Source organism: Ammospiza caudacuta, chromosome 1 (genome assembly GCF_027887145.1).
Source record: "Ammospiza caudacuta isolate bAmmCau1 chromosome 1, bAmmCau1.pri, whole genome shotgun sequence".
In the NCBI taxonomy this organism is placed as follows: Eukaryota; Metazoa; Chordata; class Aves; order Passeriformes; family Passerellidae; genus Ammospiza; species Ammospiza caudacuta.
This window is the reverse complement of record NC_080593.1, coordinates 26335244-26361024: the sequence shown is the minus strand read 5'-3', so window position 1 is coordinate 26361024 and position 25781 is coordinate 26335244. Positions and strand designations below refer to the sequence as shown.

The following is a 25781-nucleotide window of genomic DNA, read 5'->3' as shown; positions in this document are numbered from 1 at the left end:
ACCTGGGAAAAAAACCAAACATATTTCCTCACTTCTATGTGCTAGGATTTTACAACCTGTTTTTCTGCAAGCCTTGGAGATGTGAACTGTTACCTTTTTCCTTTTGTTTTCAATGCTCTTTAAAATTGTCTGTAATAAAAGTTATAAACTGAAGTACTAATTCGACAATTTCAGTCTCTCAGAGTAACTTCCTTCATATGGAAACAGTGATATTTGGCCTGGAAATATTTAAACATCACATTTTAAAAGTTTTGTTCCACTCTGTTAGAATCAGGATATTAGCTCCTTACTTTAGTTGGTTTTCTTACATTCTTTTTTATAAAACAAAGGAAATTAATATACTTTGGCTTCCTTATTAAATATTTTCCTACTTAATTTTTTTAATTACAGCATATAATTTTAATGGTCTTTCCAATGTTCTTATAACTTAGCAGAACATTTTAAAGAAAATGTATGGTACATCATTGTTCATCCATCTTTTCAATAGTCTGCATATATTCAGTGCCTTTAAAAATGTGTATGGAGTGGCTTTGGACATCATTTGGGTTAATGTGTGTTGTCTTTTTTTCTTGTCTCTAGGCACAGTGGAGATTTTGTATAATAAACTACATTTTATTTGGTAATTTTTCGCAGGGTTCATTAATTTAAGCCACAAATGTCATTTAGTGCTGCAACAACTAGTTGTTTTAGATTTTGTTGTAATATTCTTTCCATTTAAAAAGCACTTTTCTTCATAAAACGAGCTGATTTAAGAGCCCAGCAGTTTTGATAAATAAAATAGACCAAACCATGTGGGAAAATACAAAAGTAATTCAGATTAAGTGGTCTATCATATGTCAGAGGCAAAATTGGCAGACTGGATTTTCATGTTTATCTGTTTCAGTTTCATTATTCCGTTTCCTTTGCAGCTGTTGAAGGGGAACATAGTGACTTTTTCACATCTGTTTCTAAGAATCACCAAAATTTCCAAGAATCACTGGTGGTTCTTTTTCTAACAGAGATGAAAATCAGATTGTGTATTCATAACATTTTTCCATGGCAAAGTATGGGAGTTCAGTTTATAAATGTAGGTAATACCTGCAATAATCACATCATCTAACTTCGATGCTAAGGGTAAGTTTTCAGGTCCTAGGGAATCAGCAGCTTAACTATCTGATATCCTGCTCATTTCTTGAGTCCCAATGAAGATCTGAATAAACTGCTAACAAATGCACGAGCTACAGAAGAGCTGGTTCCTGTGTCTTTGGCACAGGAGAGATTCAGAGAGGTTAAAAATGAAAGATGGTATTTTGAAGCAGTAGCTGCTGTTAGTGCAATGGCAGGTACAAAGTAAGTTAATAGAAACATAAGAGCTATTTGGTGTTTCAGGATGCAAAAGAATGTTACCACCCGAGGGATCACTGTGTCACAGTTACTAGAAATGTTACATGAACTTCTGGGACGTTGATGTTTTATATTTGATCATTCCACCACATGCAGAAGTTATGTTTCCTGTGCTGATCTCAAAATAAATACTGCAGCAGTATTTCATTAGTGAGGTTGTGAATTCCTCTAAGGTTTCTGAACCTTTGAAGCTATTGGATCTTTGCTTTTGCTTTCCATGCCCTGATTTACCCTTTTGGTTTGCATCTAGCTGTCTCCACATATGCATCTTTGTCCAATAGCAGCATCTTTATTTGTAAATAATACAGAATATTTGTTTAATTTTGAGGTTGTACCTAGGTGATTATTAATCTCTTCATCACCATTGCATAACAAGTGATTTTTATGTTTTGTTTTTTCTTGTAATTGATACAGTTAAATAAACACTTACACATTTAAACCCCCAAATCATTAAGGATCTAATTCAGCTTGACTTTCATAAAGTCTCATTTTAATCCTACATTTTTTGGCCTCTCAAACGTTGCCTGCACTTATGATCAGTCCCTGTTATATTCCTTGTAAGATCTGCTTATTTCTAATGTGAATTTATATGTAACAATTGCTTTTATGCCGTAGTATCTCAAACTATTTTAAGCAATTTCTCTTTATTGATGATGTATATATTTTTTTCTTTGCTCTGACTGCACAGTATTCCAAGTTTGCTCTATGTACAAATCTCTGAGTGCTTTAAGAATTTTTAATGCTATGGAGGCTTTGTGCAGTGAAACTCCAATTTGAACTTATCTTCTTCTTTAAAGAAACATTAAAATTCATAAGAGGTCAAGGTATACCAAGGTTAGTTAATATTTTTTTTTGATATTTGATTTCCTATAGCTTTGTTATGCTTTTTCATATTTGATTCCTGGAAAGCTAGCTTTTTGTTTAGTTTATGTTAATCTTTGGGATTTGTTATGTTTGTGTCATGTCTGTCCAAAATAGCTAAATCATTTCAGGAACACAGAAACACCTCAGTACTGCTGGAGTTTTGTATATTGCAATGCAATGTTAACACTGGGTTTAAAGACATGTCAATTATTAATTTAGTTATCTAAGTCTACTGCTGCTCTTCCTTTAAGAAAAAGCACATATTCCATTACTGCTATTTTTAACATTACTGCTGGCTTGGGTTTTGATTACTTAAACTTGCAGAAGCTTGATGGAGCCTAGCAGACTGTTTCACATATAGTGTTTTACTTCTCCATGCCATGAGGCATACCTGGTAGTATTGCTTTATCTGATTTTTGGTAAGAGAAGAAAGTATTCATTACATAGAGAGTTTGAAGGTGGAGTTCAAATCTCTCAGTCTATGTAAAATGTATGTCTCTTTATAAGATTCCAAATTACATTCAGCAGCGTGGTTGCCAAGGTCATGGGCACAAGTTGCAAGACTGTTTCCTCCAGACTTTAGTATTCTACTGAAAATTCTTTTGTTTGCCTAGATAATACTTTTTTTCTTTGTGTATGTTGGGTTTTCTTAATTTTATACAATTCCCTGTTAAAAACATAATGCAAATTACTGTATTCAAATGCCATATATTTTCGAGGCGAAAAAGGTTCAGAGGATCCAGTAGGTTCAGTTGGCCCCCCAGGTCTTTCACCTTGGTCATTCATTAATTGAGGTATTCAAAACAAAAATCCTTTTAAGTAAGGAAGGTGACTCTTCTGTTGATGGCAGAATGGCCTTTGTCAACTGCACAGGCTTGGATAAGTGTGCAAAAACTCTCAGCTTCACCTACTCCATTAATGTTACTGGTGGTTGCTCTACTTGTTTTTCAGTGGGATGCATAGAAATGTGAGGAAGGGGAATTGGAATAAGTACAGCAAGAATATCACAGGTACATTTGGGTTTTTTTGAAGTTAACTACTGCATTTTATTAACTGAAAAACTGATCTGTGGAAGTGATTTTAGAAGGATAGAGCAGGGGATATATGTGACAGAGGACAAGGCTTTCTATATATTGAAGCTTGTAGTCTTCTAGGAAAACTCATGAAATAAAAGGTAACTCTTCAGTTTTGATCACTATAGGCTGTTAGAGAGAGAGCTCAGCTTGAGCTCTATCATATGTTATGATAAACAGAAGCACAGAGGATATACAAAGGTTGTTTAAAGAATTTGAAAATGAAATATGCTGTTTTTTAACAATATTCCACGTTGCTGAGCCTGACCAAAGCCCTTATTCAAACCAACAATTTTTTGTAGCCACAAAGTGACTACACAATGGGTGCTGCAATGGCAACACGTTTGGCCATCTTTGCTTTAAGCTGTTAGTAAAGTAAAACATTTACACAGATAATTCACAGATAATTCTAAATTTGGAATTTTGGATGTTTTTTGGAGTTGTGGTTTTTGTGGTTTTTGGTTTGGTTTGGGGTTTTTTTTTCTGTTTTGGCCACTGGGGGTGTGTGTGTGTTTGTCTTTTCTTTAAGGAAAACAAAGAGAGCCTAGTCCAAATGGAAACTGTGGAATTTCAGAAATGGGACTGCCAGGAAGTAAAGTGAATCTGTTGTAAACAGTTACCATTTTGATCCATGCTCTGTTTTCTTACAAATATAAGTAATAATTCACCTTATTACTAATGCCAAGCACTTCTCAGATGAATGCTACGTAAGTAACACAAGACAGTAATTTCGCTTCTCTGACAGCCTAGAACTGTACTTACTTCAGCAGCTGATACTGCTTTGCCAATACATTCACTTTTAGCTTTCATTATCTTTGCAGTACTCAGGAGGTCCCTGTGATGTACTGGTGCTCTTAACCTGGGTATCTAAAAGAGAGGAATGTGTGAAATGGGTATTTTGAATCTCAGGATCAGGTAGGAGCTAAGGAGTAAAACCAATTTTTCAGGACATATCCTCCCTCCTCAAAGTGTTTCTCAGTCTTTTAGTATCTTGGTCTTTAGCTTCCACCTTCTATTACAAGGGCACAAATGTTTTGCCTAGACAGTAGCCTCCTTTACTAGGTGTGTATAAATGATTAAATGCTGAATGAGGCACCCAGTATGAAGTATTATCATTCATACTATCATTACTATCATTATGCATTATCATGTGGATACACCAGAGGGCAGGATTTAAATAGCATAAATGTCTTCATAGCTTAAATATTCAGCAACTAAGTGATCCTTTTGACACACTTACTGCAATCTGGTTTTTAAAAGTCAAGTAATCAAAAGTTTCCTTGCACAGTGTATGAATAACAACAGCACTGAGTCAATATACAGCTAGTACTAGGAACACTGATTTTAAAAAACTGTTTAAAATATTTATTTCAAGTTGCACCTACTAGTGATGTCTCCTAGCCAGAGAACAAAATATCTGCTATTCTTTGTAGTAATTATTGTCATTCTTATTGAGTGAAGAGCACACTGGGGCAAAAAAATATAAATTTAAGGCAGTGAGTTTTGATTGATATCATCAAACCAACTGACCCATAGTATAACTCCTCTGACATTTTACATTCATATACTCTAGAGTACTCACCTTCTTTCAGACTTGTATAGATTGTATCACATTGGCATTCCATTGTGGCTTTTCAAGCAACAGAATCATGATTTACTTTGTCTTCATACAGAAACTCTTTCTTATCTTTGTCAACTCTCTCTTTTTATTTCTCCTTTACCATCTTTTGAGTTTCAGTGATGAGAATAGCAGGAACTATTCAAGGAGTGCAGGTATGTACCAGGAACAAAAGATATACATTGTTTTTTCCAGTAGAAGAGATGACTTAGCATGTAAGCAGGTATTGAAGGCTTTTTATTGAAATTCACTAGCAACACAAAATGAGTTGTACAGATAAATTTTTTTCTTGCAGACTAGAGTTTAGTATGGTCATATAATGAGTGCCTTTAGACAGATTCATTAGTCCTGGCAGCTGAATATGCTGAGCATCTGGTTCAGAGCATGTGGTTCAGGGCAGCCATTGGAACACTGCTGTACTGACAAGCTTTGCAGGAAGTATTAATGTTAAAACAGTGCTGTAAATCTGGAGGCATTACTTCCATCAAATTTGAATTCTAAGTAAATACAAAGCTATGAAAATATGTACTACAAAGCTATGAAAATATATACTACAAACTACTAGTGAAAAAAAATTTAAAAAGCTCTGAATTGTAAATCAACAACCCTGTTTTCAAACTGTCAAGATTCTTACTGTACTTTCAAAACACCGTAAGAAGTGAAGAAGAGCTTATGCTGATCCCAGAGACCAGTTACAGACTAATATGTAACAGATTTACAGATGTTCTAGACAGAAAATGCAACCAAACTTGACCCCATTACTATCCAAATATAGCATGTGCTTCTACCAGGGTACATGTATGTTTGACTAGTCAAATTCTTATGTCTAAAAATCATAAGTGTTTACATTTTCTGATCTCTGCCAGATGAAAGTCATGTTTGCAGGTCCTTCAATAAAGTGAGAAATCTTTGAACACATCTGGAAATCCATTCATTCAATTCTGTTTTAACACATAGTGCAGATAAAACTTGCTGGAAAAAGTGGTTTTTTTTCCATAGCTGTTGATGTGATAGGCTGTTTGCAGTCTTGATCTGAGCATGCATTAAGGGTAAGAATAAGTATGTAACAGTATGAGTGATCTGTGTGAATAATTTGTTGCTAATGAAATGTTTGATCATCACCAGTGTCTCTATTACAACAGATGCTGGGTGCTAGCAATAATTATCATTTGTTGTACTAACAGATATTTAGTGTAAAATATTGTCTTCCATTGAAAATCTTTGTTTTCCCTGTGTAATGAAGGCAGCATTTACTTAATGAAGATAATTAGCCTCAATAAAGATGACACATATTTGATAGGAGACAATGTAGAGGTTTCTAGGAAGGAAGCCCTTTAGGATGAGGCTGCAGCTGCTGGGCCAGCAAGTCCTTCCTCACTTGAACTGGGTGAAGAGGGTGAGCAGTGGTGGCATGTAGGATTTTTTCTGTTAGCAGCATGTTCCTTCAGTACATTCCATGTTAACAGAGCGTGAACAGACTGACAAATCTGTGTGGGAATGGTACTGTGTATAGTCATAGGGCAAAGGTCTCACATGCAACCTGTCATGGCTTGACCCCAGCCAGCAGCTAAGCACTGCACAGCCTCTTGCTTACCCCAGCCTCATCAGGATGGGAGGAACACAATTGGAAAGGTAAAAATAAGAAAACACACGGGTTGAGAGAACAACAGTTTATTAATTTTTTCCAATTAATTAACCTATTAATTTTTTAAACCTATAAAAATAATAATATTGTAATGAAAAGGAAAATAGCAAAGAGAAACAAAACCACAAAATTGGTGCAAATGAAAGCAATTGCTCATCACCAGCTGGCACATGCCCAGTCAGTCACTGAGCCTTGACCCCACAAGCAACCTTTCTCCAGCTTTATATCCTGATTGTGATAGCATATGGTCTGGGATATCCCTTGGGTCAGCTGGGGTCAGCTGTCCTGGCTGTGTCCGCTGCCAACTCCTTGTGCATCCACAGCCCACTCCCTGCTGGGGTGAGATGAGGAGAAAAGGCCTTGACCCTGCATAAGCACTACTCAGCAACAGCTGAAATATCCCTGAATTTTCAGCACTGTTTCCAGCATGAACCCAAAGCAGCCCCATACCAGCTACTGTGGAGAAAATCAACTCTGCCCCAGCCAAAATCAGCAACAGAAACAGATTAGTGTTATCTCCATCTTTGCTAAGAGCTAAGATCTCTTTGAATTCCTTCATATTTGTCTCACCCTTCAATTAAGTTAAAGTTACATATGGTATCATCCTCATGGCTCACAGCACACACAAATAGACAATGGTACTGGCAAAGGTGTATTTCTAGCTGAAAGTGTCTATAAAGGGATATAGCCTTGGAGAAGCAGAAAGGGAGTGCTTAAGGAAGTGTTCAGTCTATCAATAGAGAGAGCATGCACCCAGGCTACATGAAGGATGTTTGTATTGACCTTAATGAAGACATTGGTCAGTTGTGCTTTATTCTTTTCCTCCCTATTCTTTCCCTTTAACCACATTTTTTAAAATCATCAGGAAATGTCCTCTGCTTATGTAAAAGCTTAATGTACTTGGCTTACTTACAAGCTCCTAGTCAATATATCCCAGCCAACCCTAAACCAGTGTGGTATTTACTGCTGCAGCTGGATTCTGCTAAGTGTATAGGGCCTGGTGGGATTCATTCCATCGTACTCAAAGGAATTATGTCCTTGTGAGACCTCAGTCAAGGATTTTTCAATGGTTTGGGAATCTGGAGAGGTTTCAGTCGTCTGGAAGCTGGCAAATGTTGGCCAAATTTTCAAGAAAATCTAGACAATTACTCTGATAACTACAGGTCTGTCAGTCTCACATCAGTGCTTGGTAAAATTATGGATAAGATTATTCTGGGAAGTAGTGAAAAACTCCTGAAGGACAACAAAGTCATCATTGGTCACAGCCAGCATGCCTTCATGAGGGAAATATCCTGCTTGTCTAAGTTAATTTCCTTTTATGACAAGTAACCCACCTAGCTGATCAAAGAAAGCCAGTTAATACTATATTTTTGGATTTCAGTAAAGTTTTTTTATACTGTCTCTCGCAGGATGCTTTTGGACAAAATATCAATCACACAACTGGATAAACACATCATGTGATGGGTGAGCAACAGACTCAGGGGCACAGGGTTACAGTGAACAGGGTAATCTGGTGACCTGTCACTAGTGGGGTTCTGGAGGCTCTATCTTCGGCCCTGTGCTCTTCAACATTTTTTGTAAATGATTGGGACACGGGTCTGTAAGGTATACTAAGTAAATTTGCTGATGTTACTAAATTGAGAGGAGCTGTTGACTCCATCAGTGAGGGCCTGCAGGGAGACCTTGACAAATTAGAGGGCTCAGCAATCACCTTTTGTATAAAGTTTAACATGAAGTCCCAGATTCAGCACCTGAGACAGGATAACCTTGCATGTAAGGACAGACTGGGGAACAAGAAGAAAAGGGCTGTAGAGGTCCTGGGTGATAGCAAGGTGAGCATGAGTTGACAGTGTGTCCTGGCAGCCAGGACAGACACTGGAACAGGCTCCCCAGGAAAGTGGTCACACCCCAAGCCTGTAAGAGTTCAAGAAACATTTCTACAACTCCTTTGGCACATGGTGTGATTTTTGATGTTGGCCTGTGCAGGGCGAGGAGTTGGACTACATTCTTGTGGGTCCCTAACAATTCAGGGTATTCTGTGATTTTGTCCTGTGACCAGGGTGCTGAAGGATGTCTTGCCTGCTAGGCAGTGTCTGTCTAGAGGAAATTCGGCTGGGCATTAGCACTTAACTCCCTTGGGGCATGTTTTGATTCCTTGAGGCTTATCATTGGCATGCTTTCTCTCACCCCATGCTTTTACTTAACACTGTGATAACAAAATTTTACTCTGAAGCCTGCCAGTAGATAGAGCAAATATAATTTCCATGCAACATTCTGAAAGCTGCCTGCATGACTGCCTTTTAGAAACCATGTCTGTGTCTGATCCCTCAGAGGATTTAAAAAGCAGGAAGAATTTCTGAGGAAACCAGCTCAAGAAGAATTTTTTCTTTTTAAGTTGTCTTTTATTATTGTCATTGCTACTTCAGTTTTCACCTTTGAGTCCTGCAGTCCTGGCAGACTCTCAAACCATCAGGTCAGACTTCAGTTCTAGCCTGCTAGTGATGTACTGCTCTCACATTTCTGATCTAGCCAGTGCTGCAACAGTAACACAGACAAGCTGAAGACATGTGACTGGCAGAGTGAAAGGTAAAGATGTAGGTTGTCTAAGAGTGGGGTTTTTAAATTTAAAAGTGCAGTTACTTGAAGTGGGAAAACCCTTGTGCTCCCAGACTGACATTGTCCCTTTAATGAAATGGCTCAGTCTCTGGCTCAGCACTGGCCAAGTGCCCAACTGTCTTCATTTGAACTTTGGCCAACTAAACAGCAGCAATAAAAGATAATTTACAAGTGGATAGGGTATTTATTTGTAGATTGCTTTATTTTGGTTAACAAATGGTATTTTCCAGTATGACCTACAGGACAAATTTTCTACACTGAAAATTTTTAATCCACAATTTGCTTTCTGGATGCCTTCAAAGGTAAGAGACTTTGTTATTTCCTCTCTAGTTTTAGAGGACTGCACTTATGGTTTTGCTATATGTAACTGCTTGATGGACTTGAAAAGAAGATTTAGGAAGGATTTTTACATTTAACATATTGTCTATATTATTAATGATATTTAAAATTAATTTGTGTAAATCACATGCTTTTTTGTGTAAATCAGTTTTAATTCAGTATTTAATTTAGTTCAGTAATCTCTAAAAATATGTTGAATCACTCATTTAAATATTCTAATTTTAATTTTATCAATATATTGTCATTATAATAGAATATAATCCTTATGAAAAATACTGCACATATTCTGTAACATCCATGTAATATTAATAATATATTCTTTTATTGAATTTCATTATTAAGCTCCCGTTTCTTAGATGAATATATTGTTCATACTCATGCTTCAGGCTTTTTGTTAAGAAGGAAAAGGCAGTGCTATACCCATATTTCATCTGTAATAAACAGGTTCTACTATCCATGTGAGCTACAGTTGAAGTATTGCTGGTTATTGTGCTTAAACTACCTACAAAATTACTTTTTATAAGTGTTTTTAATATATTTTCTCTAGAAGTATGGTTCCCACAAATATGTACTTAAAGTATCTTTATTTATTTATTTATTTACTTCTATTAATGAGGTATTCACAGGTGGCTTTTTACTTTTAACAGGAAGGAAAAGTTGTCTATTTGGGATGAAAGTCACTATGAGGAAAAAATGTTTTTTCTTTTACTTTATACTTCTGGCTGTGATAACAAACCAGAGAGTACATGGGCAAAACAGAAAAAGAGGAAAGAATATTTACTCTCCTACACCAAAAGATGAAGGTAAAACCATTTTCTTAAAATTTCTGCTTGACTGTGTTGCATGTATCCATGCATTTTAGCATAATTATTTAGTAATTGATAACTTCCGTGTGAATATGTAAAATGTGATTTATTTTGATTATGAGGGCTGGAAAATACTTTTTGACTATTTGGAGATGAATTCCAGTTTGATCAATGATTTTCATGGACATGCATGTCTCTTAAGAGAAATTATAAGAAACCTGATTTATTGTTTGAAATTGTATGTGGTAGATTTTCTGTACAAAATCAACTAAAATACTAAAACAATCCCATCAAGACCCTAACTTAACCATTTTCATTAGAATTTATTGGAGTTTTACAGTGGAATTTATCCTTAGAATTTTTACTGGGAAGACAGAGGAATCTTTGGGAAAATTATTTTTTGCAGAGAATTATCTGAAATCTGTTGTGCAGGTGTTCCCATCATTCATAGATGTAACTTTCTTGTTCCCTTACAGGTGATGAGTGTCTCATTGATATAGTCTTTATCATAGACAGTTCAGAAAGTGCCAAAAATCAGTTGTTTGATATACAGAAGAATTTTGTTCATAACATAACTGACAGCATTTTCCAGATGAAGCCAGTTAAGTCCCACATGTATAGTGTCAAACTAGCAAGTATGCAGTTCAGCAGCACAGTCATCATTGATCATCCATTTACAGCCTGGAAAAATGTCCAGAATTTTAAGGAGAAAATCAGTTCTCTGGGCTTTATTGGCCAAGGCACTTACTCCTATTATGCAGTTTCAAATGCCACTCATCTCTTCAAAACTGAAAGTCGTAAGAGAAGTGTGAAAGTGGCTTTTTTGATGACTGATGGTGTGGATCACCCAAACAGCCCTAATGTCCAGGGTATAGCCACAACAGCTAGAAGTCTTGGGATACATTTTGTTACCATTGGCCTTTCTAAGAAAGCAGTCCAAAAACAAAAATTGCGCATGATATCTGGTGATTCGTCCTCTGAACGTGTCCTGTGCCTGGATGATGAGAATCTGGTAGTTGATGTAGCATTGGAACTGGTAAGTTATGCTGATGTTAATCTTGTCATGTGTCTATCCTTGGTAGATTTCATTTAATTTTGGTTAGGTAAGCCCTGGAGACAGTGCAGAGGGTTTTGTGGTCCCTTCTCTGCTACAGCAGGGGTCAGGGCAGATGGAGCTTCCCTCTGGCAGTCACTCTGCAATGAGTTGTGTGCTTGGATGATAGTAGCTCAGCTGTTCTGATCACATATCCCAGCACAGAGAGTGTTTCTCTGAGCATATTAAAATACTTTAGAAGGTGGCTTGATCTCATGCATAATCACTGAGTCCTTCCCCTACATATTTTGTTTGTAGGGCCTTCTAAAAGAAGGTCTCTGATTAGGAAGTCTTTTCACAGTCCCTGTTGTTAGCACTGTGCCTTAATACCGTCTGTTTAGCTATCCCATTAATTCTCATGTCTTGTCTAATCACTGTGTGTCACCTGGAATAACCCTCTCTTCCTACCAAGAACTCCTTTCTGTGTGAGTAGTTCCACAGACTGGTTCTCTCCCCTTTGAGGAAAGAATGAAGGATGAAGGTATTTATCATCTCTACCATTCACCTCGGGGAGTCTATAAACTAGAGAGGAAAAATTAGTACTCTGTTAAATTAAATCATATCTATATTAAAGTAATAGGTTTTTTATTTCATTTTTAGGAAGCCTTGCTACAGAAGCAGGTAGGTGTTTTGAGCTTTGTGTTTGGTTACTCTTATTGGCACTAGATTTCCCAAAATCTGCTTCTTCTATAACAAAACTATACTTGAAGATTAATCAACCTTCCATCTCTGGTTAAATTTTTTGACCATGATTACTTTTTTTTTTTAACTTTCCTGCATTTCTTCTGTCCTTTCTCCTGAGAAATCTAGATTTTAGCTCATTAGTGAGTAGTGTCAATAGTAAGACATAAAGAACTCTTCCTACAAGAGTGGAATAGGTCTAATGCAAGATATGCAAATTCATTTGTGGTCTTGTTAGAAAACAATAGCAATGTTAAATGGTTCAAAATTTATGTAAGGTTTCACAGTACTGTTGACTATGTATATGCTATCTTAAGCATTTGTATTTATTACAGTGACTACAGTCACTACAGTAAGATATTTATTTTTGTTATAAATAAATCAAGTAATGGATGTTCATTGCTCTATATGGAAGTTTAATGATTATGTGAGAAATAAATAAATTAGAATATCATTTATTTCCTATTATTCCACTATTATTTCATCTGTGACTAGGCAAAACCAAATTTTTTCGCTTAAAAATTTTGAAATAATATATTTGAAAAACATTCTCCTTTATCTTTCCATTAACCTTGTAGTGTGTGCAGAAGACCTGTGAGTGTGAAAAGGGAGAAAAAGGAGACAAAGGTGAAAAAGTAAGTATGTGTTTATTTGAGTAGGCTCAAGAATTTGAATTTTAATAAAGATCAAAGCTGCACTGTACTTTATTGGTTACTAAGTGAACAAGACATTAGCTGTGCATGCACTGCAAAAAGATTGATTTTTAGCATGTTGTGTTGGTAGTGAAAGGCCACTGTTAAAAGAGGTCAGAAAAAAAAAATCTATCCATAATCAGATACTATCTTGAAAATATGTTTTTATTATTGGGTAATAAAACACTGTGGATAAATAGTTGCTTTTGGAGCCCAAATAAAAACGATATTCTTGAATCTTGCAAGGAAAGGGGAAGAAAAGATCCATTAGACAAAGGTTTTCACCAACCACCAACTTCTATTTTTGTAAGGGGTAAAGGTTCAAAAGTCTGAGGGAAATAGATGTATGAGGAAAGGTCTAAAACTCTGCCTCCAACTCTCTCTTTTCTCTTGTGACACTTCAGCACATATTTCTTGGCTCTAGTAAGGAACAGAGAAGTGTGAGTTCAGACAGTGCGTGACCTCTCTGACCATTTTTCTGTCTTTAATCGTTCCCCAGAGACAAGCAAGTTACATTCAGAAGTTTTTTCCTTTCTCCCTATTCTCCAATGGGTCAGCCATACCATTATCAGGTTATGACACCAGGGCTTATCATTCAATCCTTGTGGATAATGTGCATCTGGATAATGTGCACCAGAACCTCTGTTTGCAATTTAAAATTTTAGATCCAAGAATTTTTAAGTTATTGTATCTCAAATTTTTAAATGTAGTCTGTTATATAGATGTGTATTCACCAAACTTTTTAGTCCCAACCATCATGATCCTCCAAAGAGAAACAAAAAAAGGTGCAGTAATTTTTTCCTTAGGGCTGCTGAATATTGACCCTAAACTGTTCTGTACAGTTTTTCTAAGCAGAGAAGATGAGATAGTGGTGGTTAATTGAGAAATGGGAAGGAAGAACTGTGTTTGTTTTCTGTAATGCCTTCCTGATTAGATTTTTCAGATGCTCTGTAGAAAATTTATTTATCACTGAATATTGTTTAAAAAAGTATTTGTAGATACCTTATAATACCAGAATGGGTTTAGCTAAATGAATGTTGTGTCACATGTACCATACTTGAATCAATGGGGGTTTCTACCAAGCTTACTGCAGGATGATTTTGGACCAAAATATAGTGTTAGACAAGCTGGAGAATTTTATCTTCATAATGATAATAACATTTTCCTGCTGTGTTTCAGGGCAATGATGGCAGCAAAGGGGATAAAGGTGACCCAGGACCAAAAGGAAACAAGGTAATGTGAATTTAAAAGAAATAAAGCAAATTTCTATCCAGTTATTCAAACCACAGATGTCAATATAGCAAAGTATGTTAAAATAAGTTCTAAATGTTGAGTTTATAGTTGGTAGTTTATAGTTGGCTGCTTTAGAAGTGTGAGATAAAAATCTAAAACTAAACTGCTATCAAGATAGCACTGCCTATCATTCCAGTTTTTCTCTGACAGCAGATGTTTCTGAATAGAGCTGAAGGCTCTTTCTTGAGAGCTTTCTAACAGTGCACAGATCCCTTGATCAGAGTGGTTCACTCTAATAACTAAGGTTTCAGTCATTTAATGACAATAGTTCAGTTTTCTATGTTAATGATCAGGAAATGTGTATCTTTAATTGTGGAAGGAAGAAGTGTGAATGTTACTAAATAGGAAACAACAGCCATGCTTGTTTAACAGTGTTCTTAGTTTTAATGAAATACATATTTCAATTGTATTCCTTTGTTTCCAATAGGGTGACGCTCAAAAAGGAGAACATGGAGAGAAAGGGGAAGAGGTATGTGACTGCTACAGTGCTAACTCATATTTCGTCTTTTCACATTTTCTGTACTAAAAATGTTATTTTCATTTTTTATGTGTCTACTTTATTCAACAATTTAAAGCACCTACACTTAGGTGGGGTTTACAGAAGCATGTATACTGAAAGAAACTGTCTAATAATGTGCTTAAATATAGAGATGAGATGCCACTGGGAGAAGGAACTTCTGAAGCTGTGTGATTTTGAATTGACTTGCATTAGACTTATCCCAAAGAGAGACCTGATAAAAACACTGCATGGTTCTTTGGTGGGTTCTAACACCTGATAATTCTCTGTCTTCTTGTTGATTCACTGGAGAAAGATTAACACTACTCCCTGTATAAGAATAACTCAGTTGAAAAGGCAGCATATATTTGCTAGGAGGTGGCAAACTGAGTGGCATATTTACAGCTAATATCTGAGAAAAAAAATAGACTTCTAGATTTGCTGAGAATAATATGTTAAACAATTTCAGAGAGATATTTTATTGCAGTGAATAGTTGAACTTCTGAAACAGTTCTTTACTATGGGGGGGATTGGGGCTTTTTCTACTTAAATTAGGAGTATGTTAGGCCTTTGCTTTGTCTTTTATGATTTTTTTCGTTTTTTCAATTTTTGAATAGGGAGCTCCTGGCTACAAGGGAGACAAGGTAAGTTTTTTATAGAAGTAGTCTGAAAATAAATTGTCACTTGCTGACAGTGTATGTGAAAGAATGAAAAAAATAGAGCTTGTCTTGTCTTTTTGTCATGAAAGCTCTTGATACAATCCCCAGAAGTAAATTCAAATTTTATGTAAATTCTTACAGACTGGAATGCTGTAAATAAAAAAAAAAAAAAAAAAAAAAAAGCCACACAAAGTCAGAGATTGTAGTCTAAAGATAAAAAAAGAAAAGTATCAGCGACCAGAAAAAGAGTTTTTGGAAGGAAAAGGGAGTTGTGGGTTGAGTAAGAGATTAAGTGGGAAGAAAGAGAAAATGCTTAATGCAAACATAATGTGACAGCCATCAGCTTTTGAAAAACTTACCACAAGGAAGTTTGCTTTTAACCTATTTATAATTTGCAAGGGCTAATGCTCTATCAAGAAAATTTTCCATATAGTCTCTCCAAGAAGATAAAAAAACTATGCATTTCAGTGCATAGTTGGAGGATTCTAGAGATGAATTTCAAAGTGGACCATCATAGTCAAAAATGAAACACATAATTCCATTTTGACTTTTCTTCATTTGACACTTATATCTCCACATTGTTAATAAAAGCAGTGCGTCTATGAATCTTTGTATTTATTAGTAAAATGCTTCAGTGAATTTTGTGATAAGATTTCATGAAAATGGGAACAGTAAACTCATAGATCTGCTTTTCATGTGTCTGTAGATATGTTAAATCATCAGTGAAATACTTAATTCTTTCTTCATTCCATATGTGCAATATCACAATTGTTAGGAAAATCTCAGACATCACAGTAATGAAATCAGAGCATGGAAATGATCTCTGGAGACAGTGCAGTGATGTGAAAAACTGCAGTAAAACTTATTAGGTATTAAATGTATTATCCTCTGATATAAGTTGGATGTTTTGCAGGCATTTTCAGGAACAACCTATCCTGAGTAGAGCAGATCTTATCTCCTACAGACCATATATAATGATGCAACTTCTAAGTCCTCAGAGTCAACTAAACCCCTTGTGCTACTGCTTGCAGAGTCTTTAATGCATATAGCATAATCAAATAATCTTGTTTAGCTGTAAACCCTTTGATTTCTTATAAAGGGTGAAAGAGGAGAATGTGGAGCCCCAGGACCAAAAGGAGAAATAGTAAGTATAATTTTTATTTGAACTGTTTCATGTTGATGAAAATACCAGAAAATTGTGGAACATATTCATAAACACAGCTTGAAAAGACTATTGTAAGTTTGGAATACCTTATAATTCCCTGGTGGTAGAGATACATTTATAGTAGAAGAACGATTTGTAAGAACTGAACCAACTGTTCACCACATTCTTTTTCCATTTTGCCTAAGAAATACAGATCCTTACCTAAAACAGAAGCTGCCCTGACCACTGCCAAGCCTTGCTTACACAGGACTGAGCATCTTGCAGAGAGCACCCAGTTTATTTCCTTACAAGTTTAATTTCAATTTGAGTGTATATTGCAATAAAAGCAGGTTCTTACCCAACATGAACAACTTTCAGGTCTACAAGCCCATCTATGCTGATTGATATGAATTCACACTTCTATCCTGTTCTCCTTTCTTTTTAACCTGGAGTGTAGTAGTGTTGCAAGTGAATTCAGATTTTTATCTGGTTTATTTACATTCTGAAAGATGGAAGGATAATGGACTGCTAAGTGAGATAATCATGTATCTTGAGTTCATACAAGCAGATTTGTATGAGTCATGCAAACCACTGGTTTATAGTTCAAATAGATAAGAACTACCAATTAGTTTGCATTTTTCCTTCTATTAAAGCACATTTCTTCAGTTTTAACACCCATATTATGTTTACCTTTATCAAAGACCACCTTGAAAAGTTTTTTATTTCCTGAAAGCTGCTATTTTATGCTTAATTTCAAATAGGAATTAATAAATATTCATTCCAGAAGTATTTATTGCAAAGAAAAAAAGGCATTATACAATAATGAAAATCTAAAGACTGAGAATATCTTGTGGGATACTGTGGTTCAAAATGGCAGCAAATTTCAGACTTCAGTGAATCAGAAAAGTCTGACATATCAATGGAAAAGGAGAGAGCTGCATCTCTCAGAGGAATAAAGAAAGATCATACCTTTTTTATCCAGGCATGTGAGAAATAGCATGACATTATGTGAAACATCTACTAAGGTAAAAGGAAAATGTTCAGAAGCTGGCAAAGAACATAATCAAAGTAGCCAAGAAATCTAGATATAGAAAATGTGCCGGGGCTGCCAAAAATCTGCTTGCTTCATTTCTCTTGAGGACAGTGCTGAGAAAAACTTTGTCCTCTGATGGGGATCAGTCAGTTCCAGAATTCCCACCTTCACATTCACAAATCCTGAAGACAGAACAATGTTATGGCTTTATTTTTAAGGAAAGCATTCTAGGCTAGACAAAATCAGACACAGAACACATATATACAGCTGTATGAGAAGCAAATTCAGTATTCTGAGGTTGATCTTTAACTGGGGTGATGGATATTGAAGTATGATTGGGGGTCCAATTTGAAAATGTTGCATTTATCCATTACCACTTTCCAGTCTCACTAATCAGACTGAATCCAGTGGTTTTAGTGCTGTATATCAGAACTTTTTGGATGCATTTTTAATGGATTTTGTGAACTTTTAGTGTGATTCTGCCAGGCAAGTAATTAATCTGATTCATCAGCAGTTTGAGTTAGTGAGACAAAGTTATCTGAAGTTATTCTGGTATAGACATTGCAGCATTTTTATTAAGAATTCTGTACCTAATATGCTTTTAGGAATTAAATTTTAAGAACTGTATCAAATAAAACCTTCTAAATCAAATAATTAAGATGTTAATTAGACATTCACTATGCTGTTGTATATGAAAAACATTTTAACCAAATATATAGGGTGGAATGTAGCAATTACTGAACACAGTATGAGACCAGCAGTACTCTGGTGAGAGGATAAAGTCTCTAGAAAGTGCTTCCAACAGAGCTTTGAGCCATTACATGTACATGTCAAGTGCTTGACATTTGAAAGCAGATTGGAATTTCCTTTTAATCTGATAATTGAATCTATTTTTTCTTCAGGGTTTGCAGGGCTCTGTGGGCCCTACGGGACCTCGGGGACCTCAGGTAAGGGAACAAAAAGCTACCAAATAAAAAGGAAAAAATATATTCTGTAAGGTTCTTCTGCTTAAAACCTGTTAATTCTGTGAAAAACAGCCATGTTTTTCTGCTGGCACTGGTTTTTAAATATTAACAATATTCAATGTATTTGGCATACACAGGGTATGAGGCAGAAAACTCTTGTCCTTTAGAGCTTAGAATTGTGCTATATTCTAATGTACTCCATTTGGGGGAAATAAACCCCTAACATTTATATAGGTATTTAAAGGCAGCTCATTCTTTGCTTTGACTTTTCCGTAGGGTATCAGGGGAGATCCAGGTCAGCAAGGCCCAAAAGGCATCCAAGGAAACAAGGTAAGATGTAGTTGTGAATGTGTTGTTGAATATGTTATTTATATAGGGAGAGAGGATGCAGAAATTCTGTAGAACTTTTATAGTCTACTGTCCTTTTCTTTTCAGTAGCTTTTTTACTAGTGGTGTTATTTGCACAGCAATAATGTCCCCATATGGGTGGTGCACCTTCATGTGATGAGGGCTTGGTATTGTTGGCACATGCATCTGCTTTCTTATCTGGGTCTCCAAGAACATTTTGTAAGAACATTTCTCCAAGAACATCCACAAAAGGATGCAACCCTGGACCCACAGCACTTATGCCAGAATTTCAGTCACTTGAATATGTCTTGACTTTCGCCATCACTTGGTGATTATTTCTAGAATATTTTTGCCTACAATGCATGTGTTTAAAGATTTGAAGTATTTCTACATGAAGGTTAAGACCTTCAGACTGATAATTTATAATAATTTTTAATTGCTCGTGTGCTGTATAAACTTTGAAATTGGACAAGGTAGGAGATTTTATGACAATTAATGCCTCAGTGGTATTTTAAATGGATAATTTAGAGTTAATGACTACACCTTGTCAAGCAAAATCAGTTGGATAGAGTGTGTGATTAATTTAGGAGGTTTTCTGGTTTGCTAAACTTTGGGAAATTGCTGTATGTGAATATGGTTCTCTTGCTCATGGGAGAGTTATTAACATCAAAGTTTGGTACAGAAAGATCTTCAATTTATCAATTTGATACAAAGACTTTCTACGACAGAATCATTGATCGCCTGGCTAACAAGTTATACAAGACAAATTAATTAATACAAAGCTGCTTTGTAAAAGATTCACTATATAAACACTCATGTTTTGTTTCTTAGGCAACAATTTAATTAGAAAATTCACAGAAATAAATTTAGATATGGGAAACATTTATTACTAAAAGTTTAGAATATTGTCATCTATCATGATTTTCCTCCTCCTGACAAATGCTTTTTCATACTTCTCATTTCTTCATCTTCTCAAAAAAAATGTTTGATTGGGAAAGCCACTGCAGAGTACTTCAGAAGTGGAAAAAGAAATGTGATGAAGTTTGAAAGAAACTATTCATCCATGTGGTGGAAAAATCATGTCTGTCTCTAACTTTAGCACAGCAAATGACAGTAATTTTTTGTCTGTCATTTCACACTGATGAGTCCAAGACGGTAGACCCAGATACTTCTATTATATACAAAACCATATTTGTTGAATCTTGTATGTCTTCCTGTCAGTCTTTTCATATATTTTCATGGCTGTATAATACATACATCTTTCTCTGGAATCCCTCTACATGGATACAATATTTATGGTCTGTTAGGCTTTAGCTGCAGATTTTCAGTAAGAATGAGGAACTTTCCTCTCTTATCAGCTCTCAACTCCCCACCCTGATGTTTAAAGTCTGTAGTCAAGAATTTTCTATGCTCAAACATCTATAATAATAAAAATACTGTCAGACAAGTTTAGCTAATACACTTAGATAATTATACTTAAAGAGTATGGAAGAATCATATGTATGTTTAGGGGTTTTGTCTTGTCCTTACCTAATGCCAAAGCTAACCTTTGGCATTTTGGAGCTTATTTGAGATGAGTGAAAAATGTTTTAATGATCAGTACAGATAATCAGTGGTTGTTTTCAGATTAATAAACAGCCATTCAGCTAGTAAAGGTCAAGGCCTTTTTTTGGTTCAGACATGTAGCAGTCTCTCCAATATTTTTTGTCCTCACAGAAGAATTATTAAAGTGCTCTTTTAAAATTAGTTTTCATTACACATAATACCATATCTCTGAAAAGTGGCAGGTATTTATAATAGCCTTGGATAAAATAAATGAGTCTATTCTTAGTGCAGTTCCTTGGCCTTTCCATTCTAATACTTTCTGCTTTTTGAATTGAACTGGTGACTTCCTCTTGGTGGCATTGGTACTGGTGTGACATAACAAAGAACATTGCTGCTGAACTTTTATTCTTTGTTATGGGGCCATGTTGAGGTTTGAAAGAATAGATTCAGTTCCTCCAAATTCAAACTCCAGATCAAGCTCAGCCTACAGATAGTTTAGGTCTCAGTTGTGGAATGTACAGTCCACTCATGTGCTGGCTGGCTCTGTGCCTCCCACACCTCTGTAGTGTAGATTTTAGTACAGATGAATCCTCTCACTTTGCAGCGCCAGGTGGCAGACACGGGTGGGGACAGTGTCATCTGGGTTCTGTCTGGGTGCCACTGGCTCTGGAAGCCACCAGCAGGAGAGGCTTGGCAGCATTGCACCTTCAACTAATTCAATTTGACTTGTCTGAAGCAAGGTAGCATGGTGTCCAGAAACATTATCCAAGAAATTACTCAAAGGAACTTCTCATTCTTTGCTTCTCTTATTCATATGCATTTTCTTATTCTCAAGCTGCTAGCTAATCTCTCAGTGTGAAGTTTCACTGATTGCACAATACTTTCCTTCTAATGATACTGCTTTATTTTGTTGACAGTAGTGAGTTGAAGCTAAGTCGCACTGCCTGCACTGAACAGTTTTCCACTGACAGGAGCTCAGCCAACCTGTTCCCATGCAGACATGAAAGTTTAGGAGCTATCATATGGAGCTGAATCACATCCTTAACCTCTTAGTCTTTCTAATGCACTTTATAATCAATCCTTACCTTTAATAACTTCTTTATTATGCAAGTAAATTTCATCACTTTATTTCCACCTTCTTTTCAAACCATGTGTGGATACGTTGAACAACCTGTATCCTGCCCAGAAGGCAGCCCAGTGTGTCATTAACCAGAACCTGGTTTTGCCGTTATGCAAATTTTTATAATTTTTTCTCTTATTTGCAATCCTGCAAAGTTCTAACATCTCAAAACCACCTAAATAATCTTATTACCATATATAAACATTCTCTAAAAAGGTCAAGGCATTTAAAATGAGACATTTGAGCTCCATTTTTATTTTAAACACCATAAAAGCATGTTGATGATGATGATGATGATGATGATGATGATGATTATTATTATTATTATTATTATTATTACTAATTTACCTGACTAAATACATTTCCATTTAACCAGTTCTAAACTGTTCACAGTTCACATGCTAACAATAAACTTACAACACAGAATTTAATGACTTTAAGAAAAAAACATTAGAGAGTTACAGGGCACTTCACTCAAACAGTTGTTAGGAATTGGGAACTGGCAGTTTTCACTGTGGATCTCCTGTGTTTTGAACTAGACAACTTGGTCCTGTTTCTAGAGCAAATCCTGAGCAATGAACAAAGATTCTTCTGCTGTTTCCTGGTTTACTGACTTTTTATTGCCCATTGACAAGTTTCATACAAAGATGTTAAATTTATCAAAGAAAACGATTTTTAAAGCCAAATTCTATGCTGCTTTGTCTGTTTCACTAACTTGAAATACCAAAATAAATACTATTCACATCTGTGCTTTTTATTTTCTTAGACATTTGCTTCACTTTAAGGCACTCTTCAACTTCATCAGCCATCACATATTATCTATACTGTAACATAAAATAAAAATTTGGATCAAAGTATACCTCATTCAGCTATAAAACTTAAAGAGAATTACAAAGAAAACCAGTAGGAAAAAATTCACACAGAGATAATTAATTGAATTTGCAGAACACCAATTTAGAACCCTGGATCTAAGGTAAAGACACTCAACTCTTGTCATACTGCAGCTTATATGAGCAAGGAACTCGGATTTTGTGTTCCTTGTCTCACTAAGAATTCAAGGGTGGCCCATGATATGATTTTGCTGGATGATTCAACAATTTCCAAAACACAGAAGACACTATCTCACTTAGTAAAATACTAAAAATAGAAGAAATGGAAAGTTGGCAAAGAGAAAAGCCATGCTACAGTTGGTTATGCTCTGTTAATGTAATATAGTCCATCATAAGCAGTAATGACCATAAAGATTATCCAGTGAGAATCCCATCTGTTGTCTGACTTTCCCAGTAGTCTGATTTCTGTCATTTTCCTACTTAAATTCTACACATCTCTTAACTCAGTTGGTTAATACAATTCAAAAGCATCTGAACTGGTTACTTCATGCCTTTTGCTGGATTTGCCAACATATTGTTGTGTTGTCATTAAAATACAGCTTTGCCCTTCAATAGCAATACAACCCTGGAAAAATCCAACATTCTAAGACAAAAAGACTTAAGTCATCTTGATTTCCTCTCCAGGAAAGAAACAGAATGATCATGATTTTTATGGAAAACAGAGTTCTAGTAATCAATATAGCATTTTTACAAAGCTAAATTGGGGTCCCCCTAGTATTCTCAGTGTTGGATAAAAAAATTCTTTTAGACATGCATACATCTATTGATTTACTCAGACTAGTTGACATTTTTTTTTCTTTTTTTAAATTTATTTTCAGATGCTTAACTAATATTTATTTCAAAAAACCCAAGCCAACAACAATGTATTCTATGCTATAGCACCAGTAAGGTTCCATAAGAGTAAATTCAAGGTAATTTTTGAAGATTTTTTTTTTAGTGAGGGCAATAATAGTGACTATTCACAAATTTCAGTGAATAAATTACAAACTGAATTATATGGTTACAGATTATAAAATTGAGTCATGAAATCCATTTATGACCTGTGTTCCACTTATAAAAAAGTGATGAGCAGGGAGTACTTATGGTTATTGTTTCAGAATTGACATGGGGTTTATTTAAACTCTTGAACCAGCTCCTAGATATAAAATGCATGTTTCTAGAGATCACAATATATTCATGGAAAGGCTGAGAATGATGTTCTTAAAATCCACTGCTGTAGTAAGGAACCTTTCTGGAAAATTTGATTTGCGTAGTAGGATTTTCAATTAAAGGCCAAAGTTTTATGAACAGACATATATTCAAACTTCTAAGGAAAAGGTTAAGTTTAAATGTGGATATTCAAAGCAGTTTTTCCCATAAAATTATCCTGGGACAATTCTGTAAAAAAATCCATCAGTGCATATTTTCCTGAATACATTTCCCAGAACAAGCTGCTATGGGATCTGCTTCTTCTCTGATGACATATGAATTCTTTCCTCACTTATGTGGCAAGTTGCAACTTTCCCAGAAGACTGGGAAAAATTCCAATTTTCCTATGAACAAGTTTAGTTCCTAGATGTCTCAACTAAGAAATACAAAATATCAAGAATATCTGTTAAAATATCTAAATCTATTTGCATTGTTGTTGCCAATGTTCACTTTAAAGATAAAATAATTAAATTTGAAAGATTTTTTTTTTACTGTTGCTTAATCATTATCACATTGTAGACTGAAATACAGTCTGTTTGTGTTCCTTACAGTATGCACGGGCTTTCTAAAAAGGAAATAAATTATTTATGCTGGCACTAACTGGAACTCATCCTAACATAATGAACAGTGAGGGGGAGTGGATGGCGAGTTTTTTGGGTTGGACTGTTAGGTATGTTCCAGGCTTAAAATGGTACAATTTCAATATGTAGAAACATTAAGCTCACATCAAGTTTAATTTTCCTTCCCATTGTTCAAGATGATACTACATGCCACCTGAAGGAAAATCCCAATAAGGGGAGAAGAAAGAATGTGAGCAAAGCATTAAACAAAGACAATTCTTACCAAAAACCTTTCTGAAAGAGCAGAATTTTCTTTTTACGTGTAGACATAACATGATATTATTGCCAGAACTTCATGGTTTTCATAAATTCCACATTACCTGTTGCAACAAGACCACAGAAGATAAAACCCAGATTTGTTAATAGCCATTTGAAGTTTGAAACATTCTGTCTTTAAAAAGGACTGAATCATTTACGTTTCCAAGTTTTGCATGTTGTCTGCTAGAAGGTTGAGTTTCTTTCTCCATTAATATTCATGCATCCTCTTCTATCCATAAAAAGTTGTTTCACAGAACAATATTTTCATACAGCCCTACATGACTTTTATCACAAGGCTTCTTACTCTCCCTACCCCATCACCTAACAGTACCATACCTACAACAACAGCTCCTGCAAGGCACATGACACCAGTTACTGGAAGGAAAACTGTGTCATGTTTTTATCATGGTTAAAAAATAGAGCTTTTGGAAAAATATTAATTTCAGCAGGACTCCCATCTGCATTCAAGGCATGGCTCTGTCATGTGGCTGAACTTGCAAAGAAGTGAATTATTTGTGATAGGAAGCATTCCTCAGAGTTAATGTCCTTGAGAAATTTTGTCAGGGACTGTCAACATAGACAGGAAAAACAATGTCCTTTTGGGTGACAGAAAAAAAAATTGGAGAGCAGAATGAAGGTGAAGAAGGGGGTTGGCTTATTGTTTCAGCTGAGGGATGAGCCTGTATTTATCAAATACCATTTTTCAGCATGCAACAAGTTCCTACACCATTTCAGAGGTTTTGTTTTATCAGCTGGAGGCAATGTGCTGAGTGGCATTTGCCATGCCCAGGGCATAGTGGTGCTGTGTACAGCTGAAATATTTTTTTTACCTGATGGATATTTTTAAAAATATGTTTTCAACTTCACATATTTTTTTGATTCATTCTGGATTCATACATCCTGGCATGACAGAAATTTCAGCCTGCCTTCTCCATTGAAGAAGCAAGGATTGTGAGCAGCAGCTAACACTTAGCATACTGCCTTGCCTTGCAGCAGCCTGTGCCTGTTCCCCTCTCTCTCTCTGGCACCTCTTGCATCCATCCCTGTCCATCCTAAACTGTCTCCAGGCCCTGAAGCTGCACGGGGCTGAACCTGTTCATGTGGCTTGTCAAGTGGAAAGGTACTGAGGCCAGAGATGGTGCTGAGGCAAGGAAGCCTGTGGGCTGAAAGTCAAAACTTCATAGGCACCAGGCTGTAGGAAGCATAGAAGATGGGTTGTTTGAGGGATTTTTGTTGTTTTTGTTTGATCACAAACACATAAGGAAAAACGTAGGTATGAGGAAAACTGGTAAATTTTCAATTGGACTTATATCAGTAAAAATTGCATTATTTATAATCTGTATACAAATGAACTGAATTGTGACTCTGGTCCAAAGGTTTAATGAAAATATTATTAGGAAACCCAAACAATA

At 35.7% G+C, this 25781-nt stretch overlaps 1 protein-coding gene across 1 annotated transcript in view; it reads left to right on the top strand.

The window, feature by feature from the left end:
• The first annotated feature begins 9382 nt into the window (after positions 1 to 9382).
• COL28A1 (collagen type XXVIII alpha 1 chain) overlaps positions 9383 to 25781 on the top strand; it is a 58096-nt gene continuing 41697 nt past the window's right edge. Inside the window, exons 1-11 of the mRNA XM_058812752.1 lie at positions 9383 to 9501; positions 10186 to 10341; positions 10821 to 11380; positions 12038 to 12058; positions 12697 to 12753; positions 13990 to 14043; positions 14531 to 14572; positions 15217 to 15243; positions 16358 to 16402; positions 18338 to 18382; positions 18677 to 18730. Coding sequence (XP_058668735.1) covers positions 10209 to 10341; positions 10821 to 11380; positions 12038 to 12058; positions 12697 to 12753; positions 13990 to 14043; positions 14531 to 14572; positions 15217 to 15243; positions 16358 to 16402; positions 18338 to 18382; positions 18677 to 18730 — 1038 coding nt within the window. The 5' untranslated portion in view covers positions 9383 to 9501; positions 10186 to 10208. The remainder of the gene's footprint in view (positions 9502 to 10185; positions 10342 to 10820; positions 11381 to 12037; positions 12059 to 12696; positions 12754 to 13989; positions 14044 to 14530; positions 14573 to 15216; positions 15244 to 16357; positions 16403 to 18337; positions 18383 to 18676; positions 18731 to 25781) is intronic.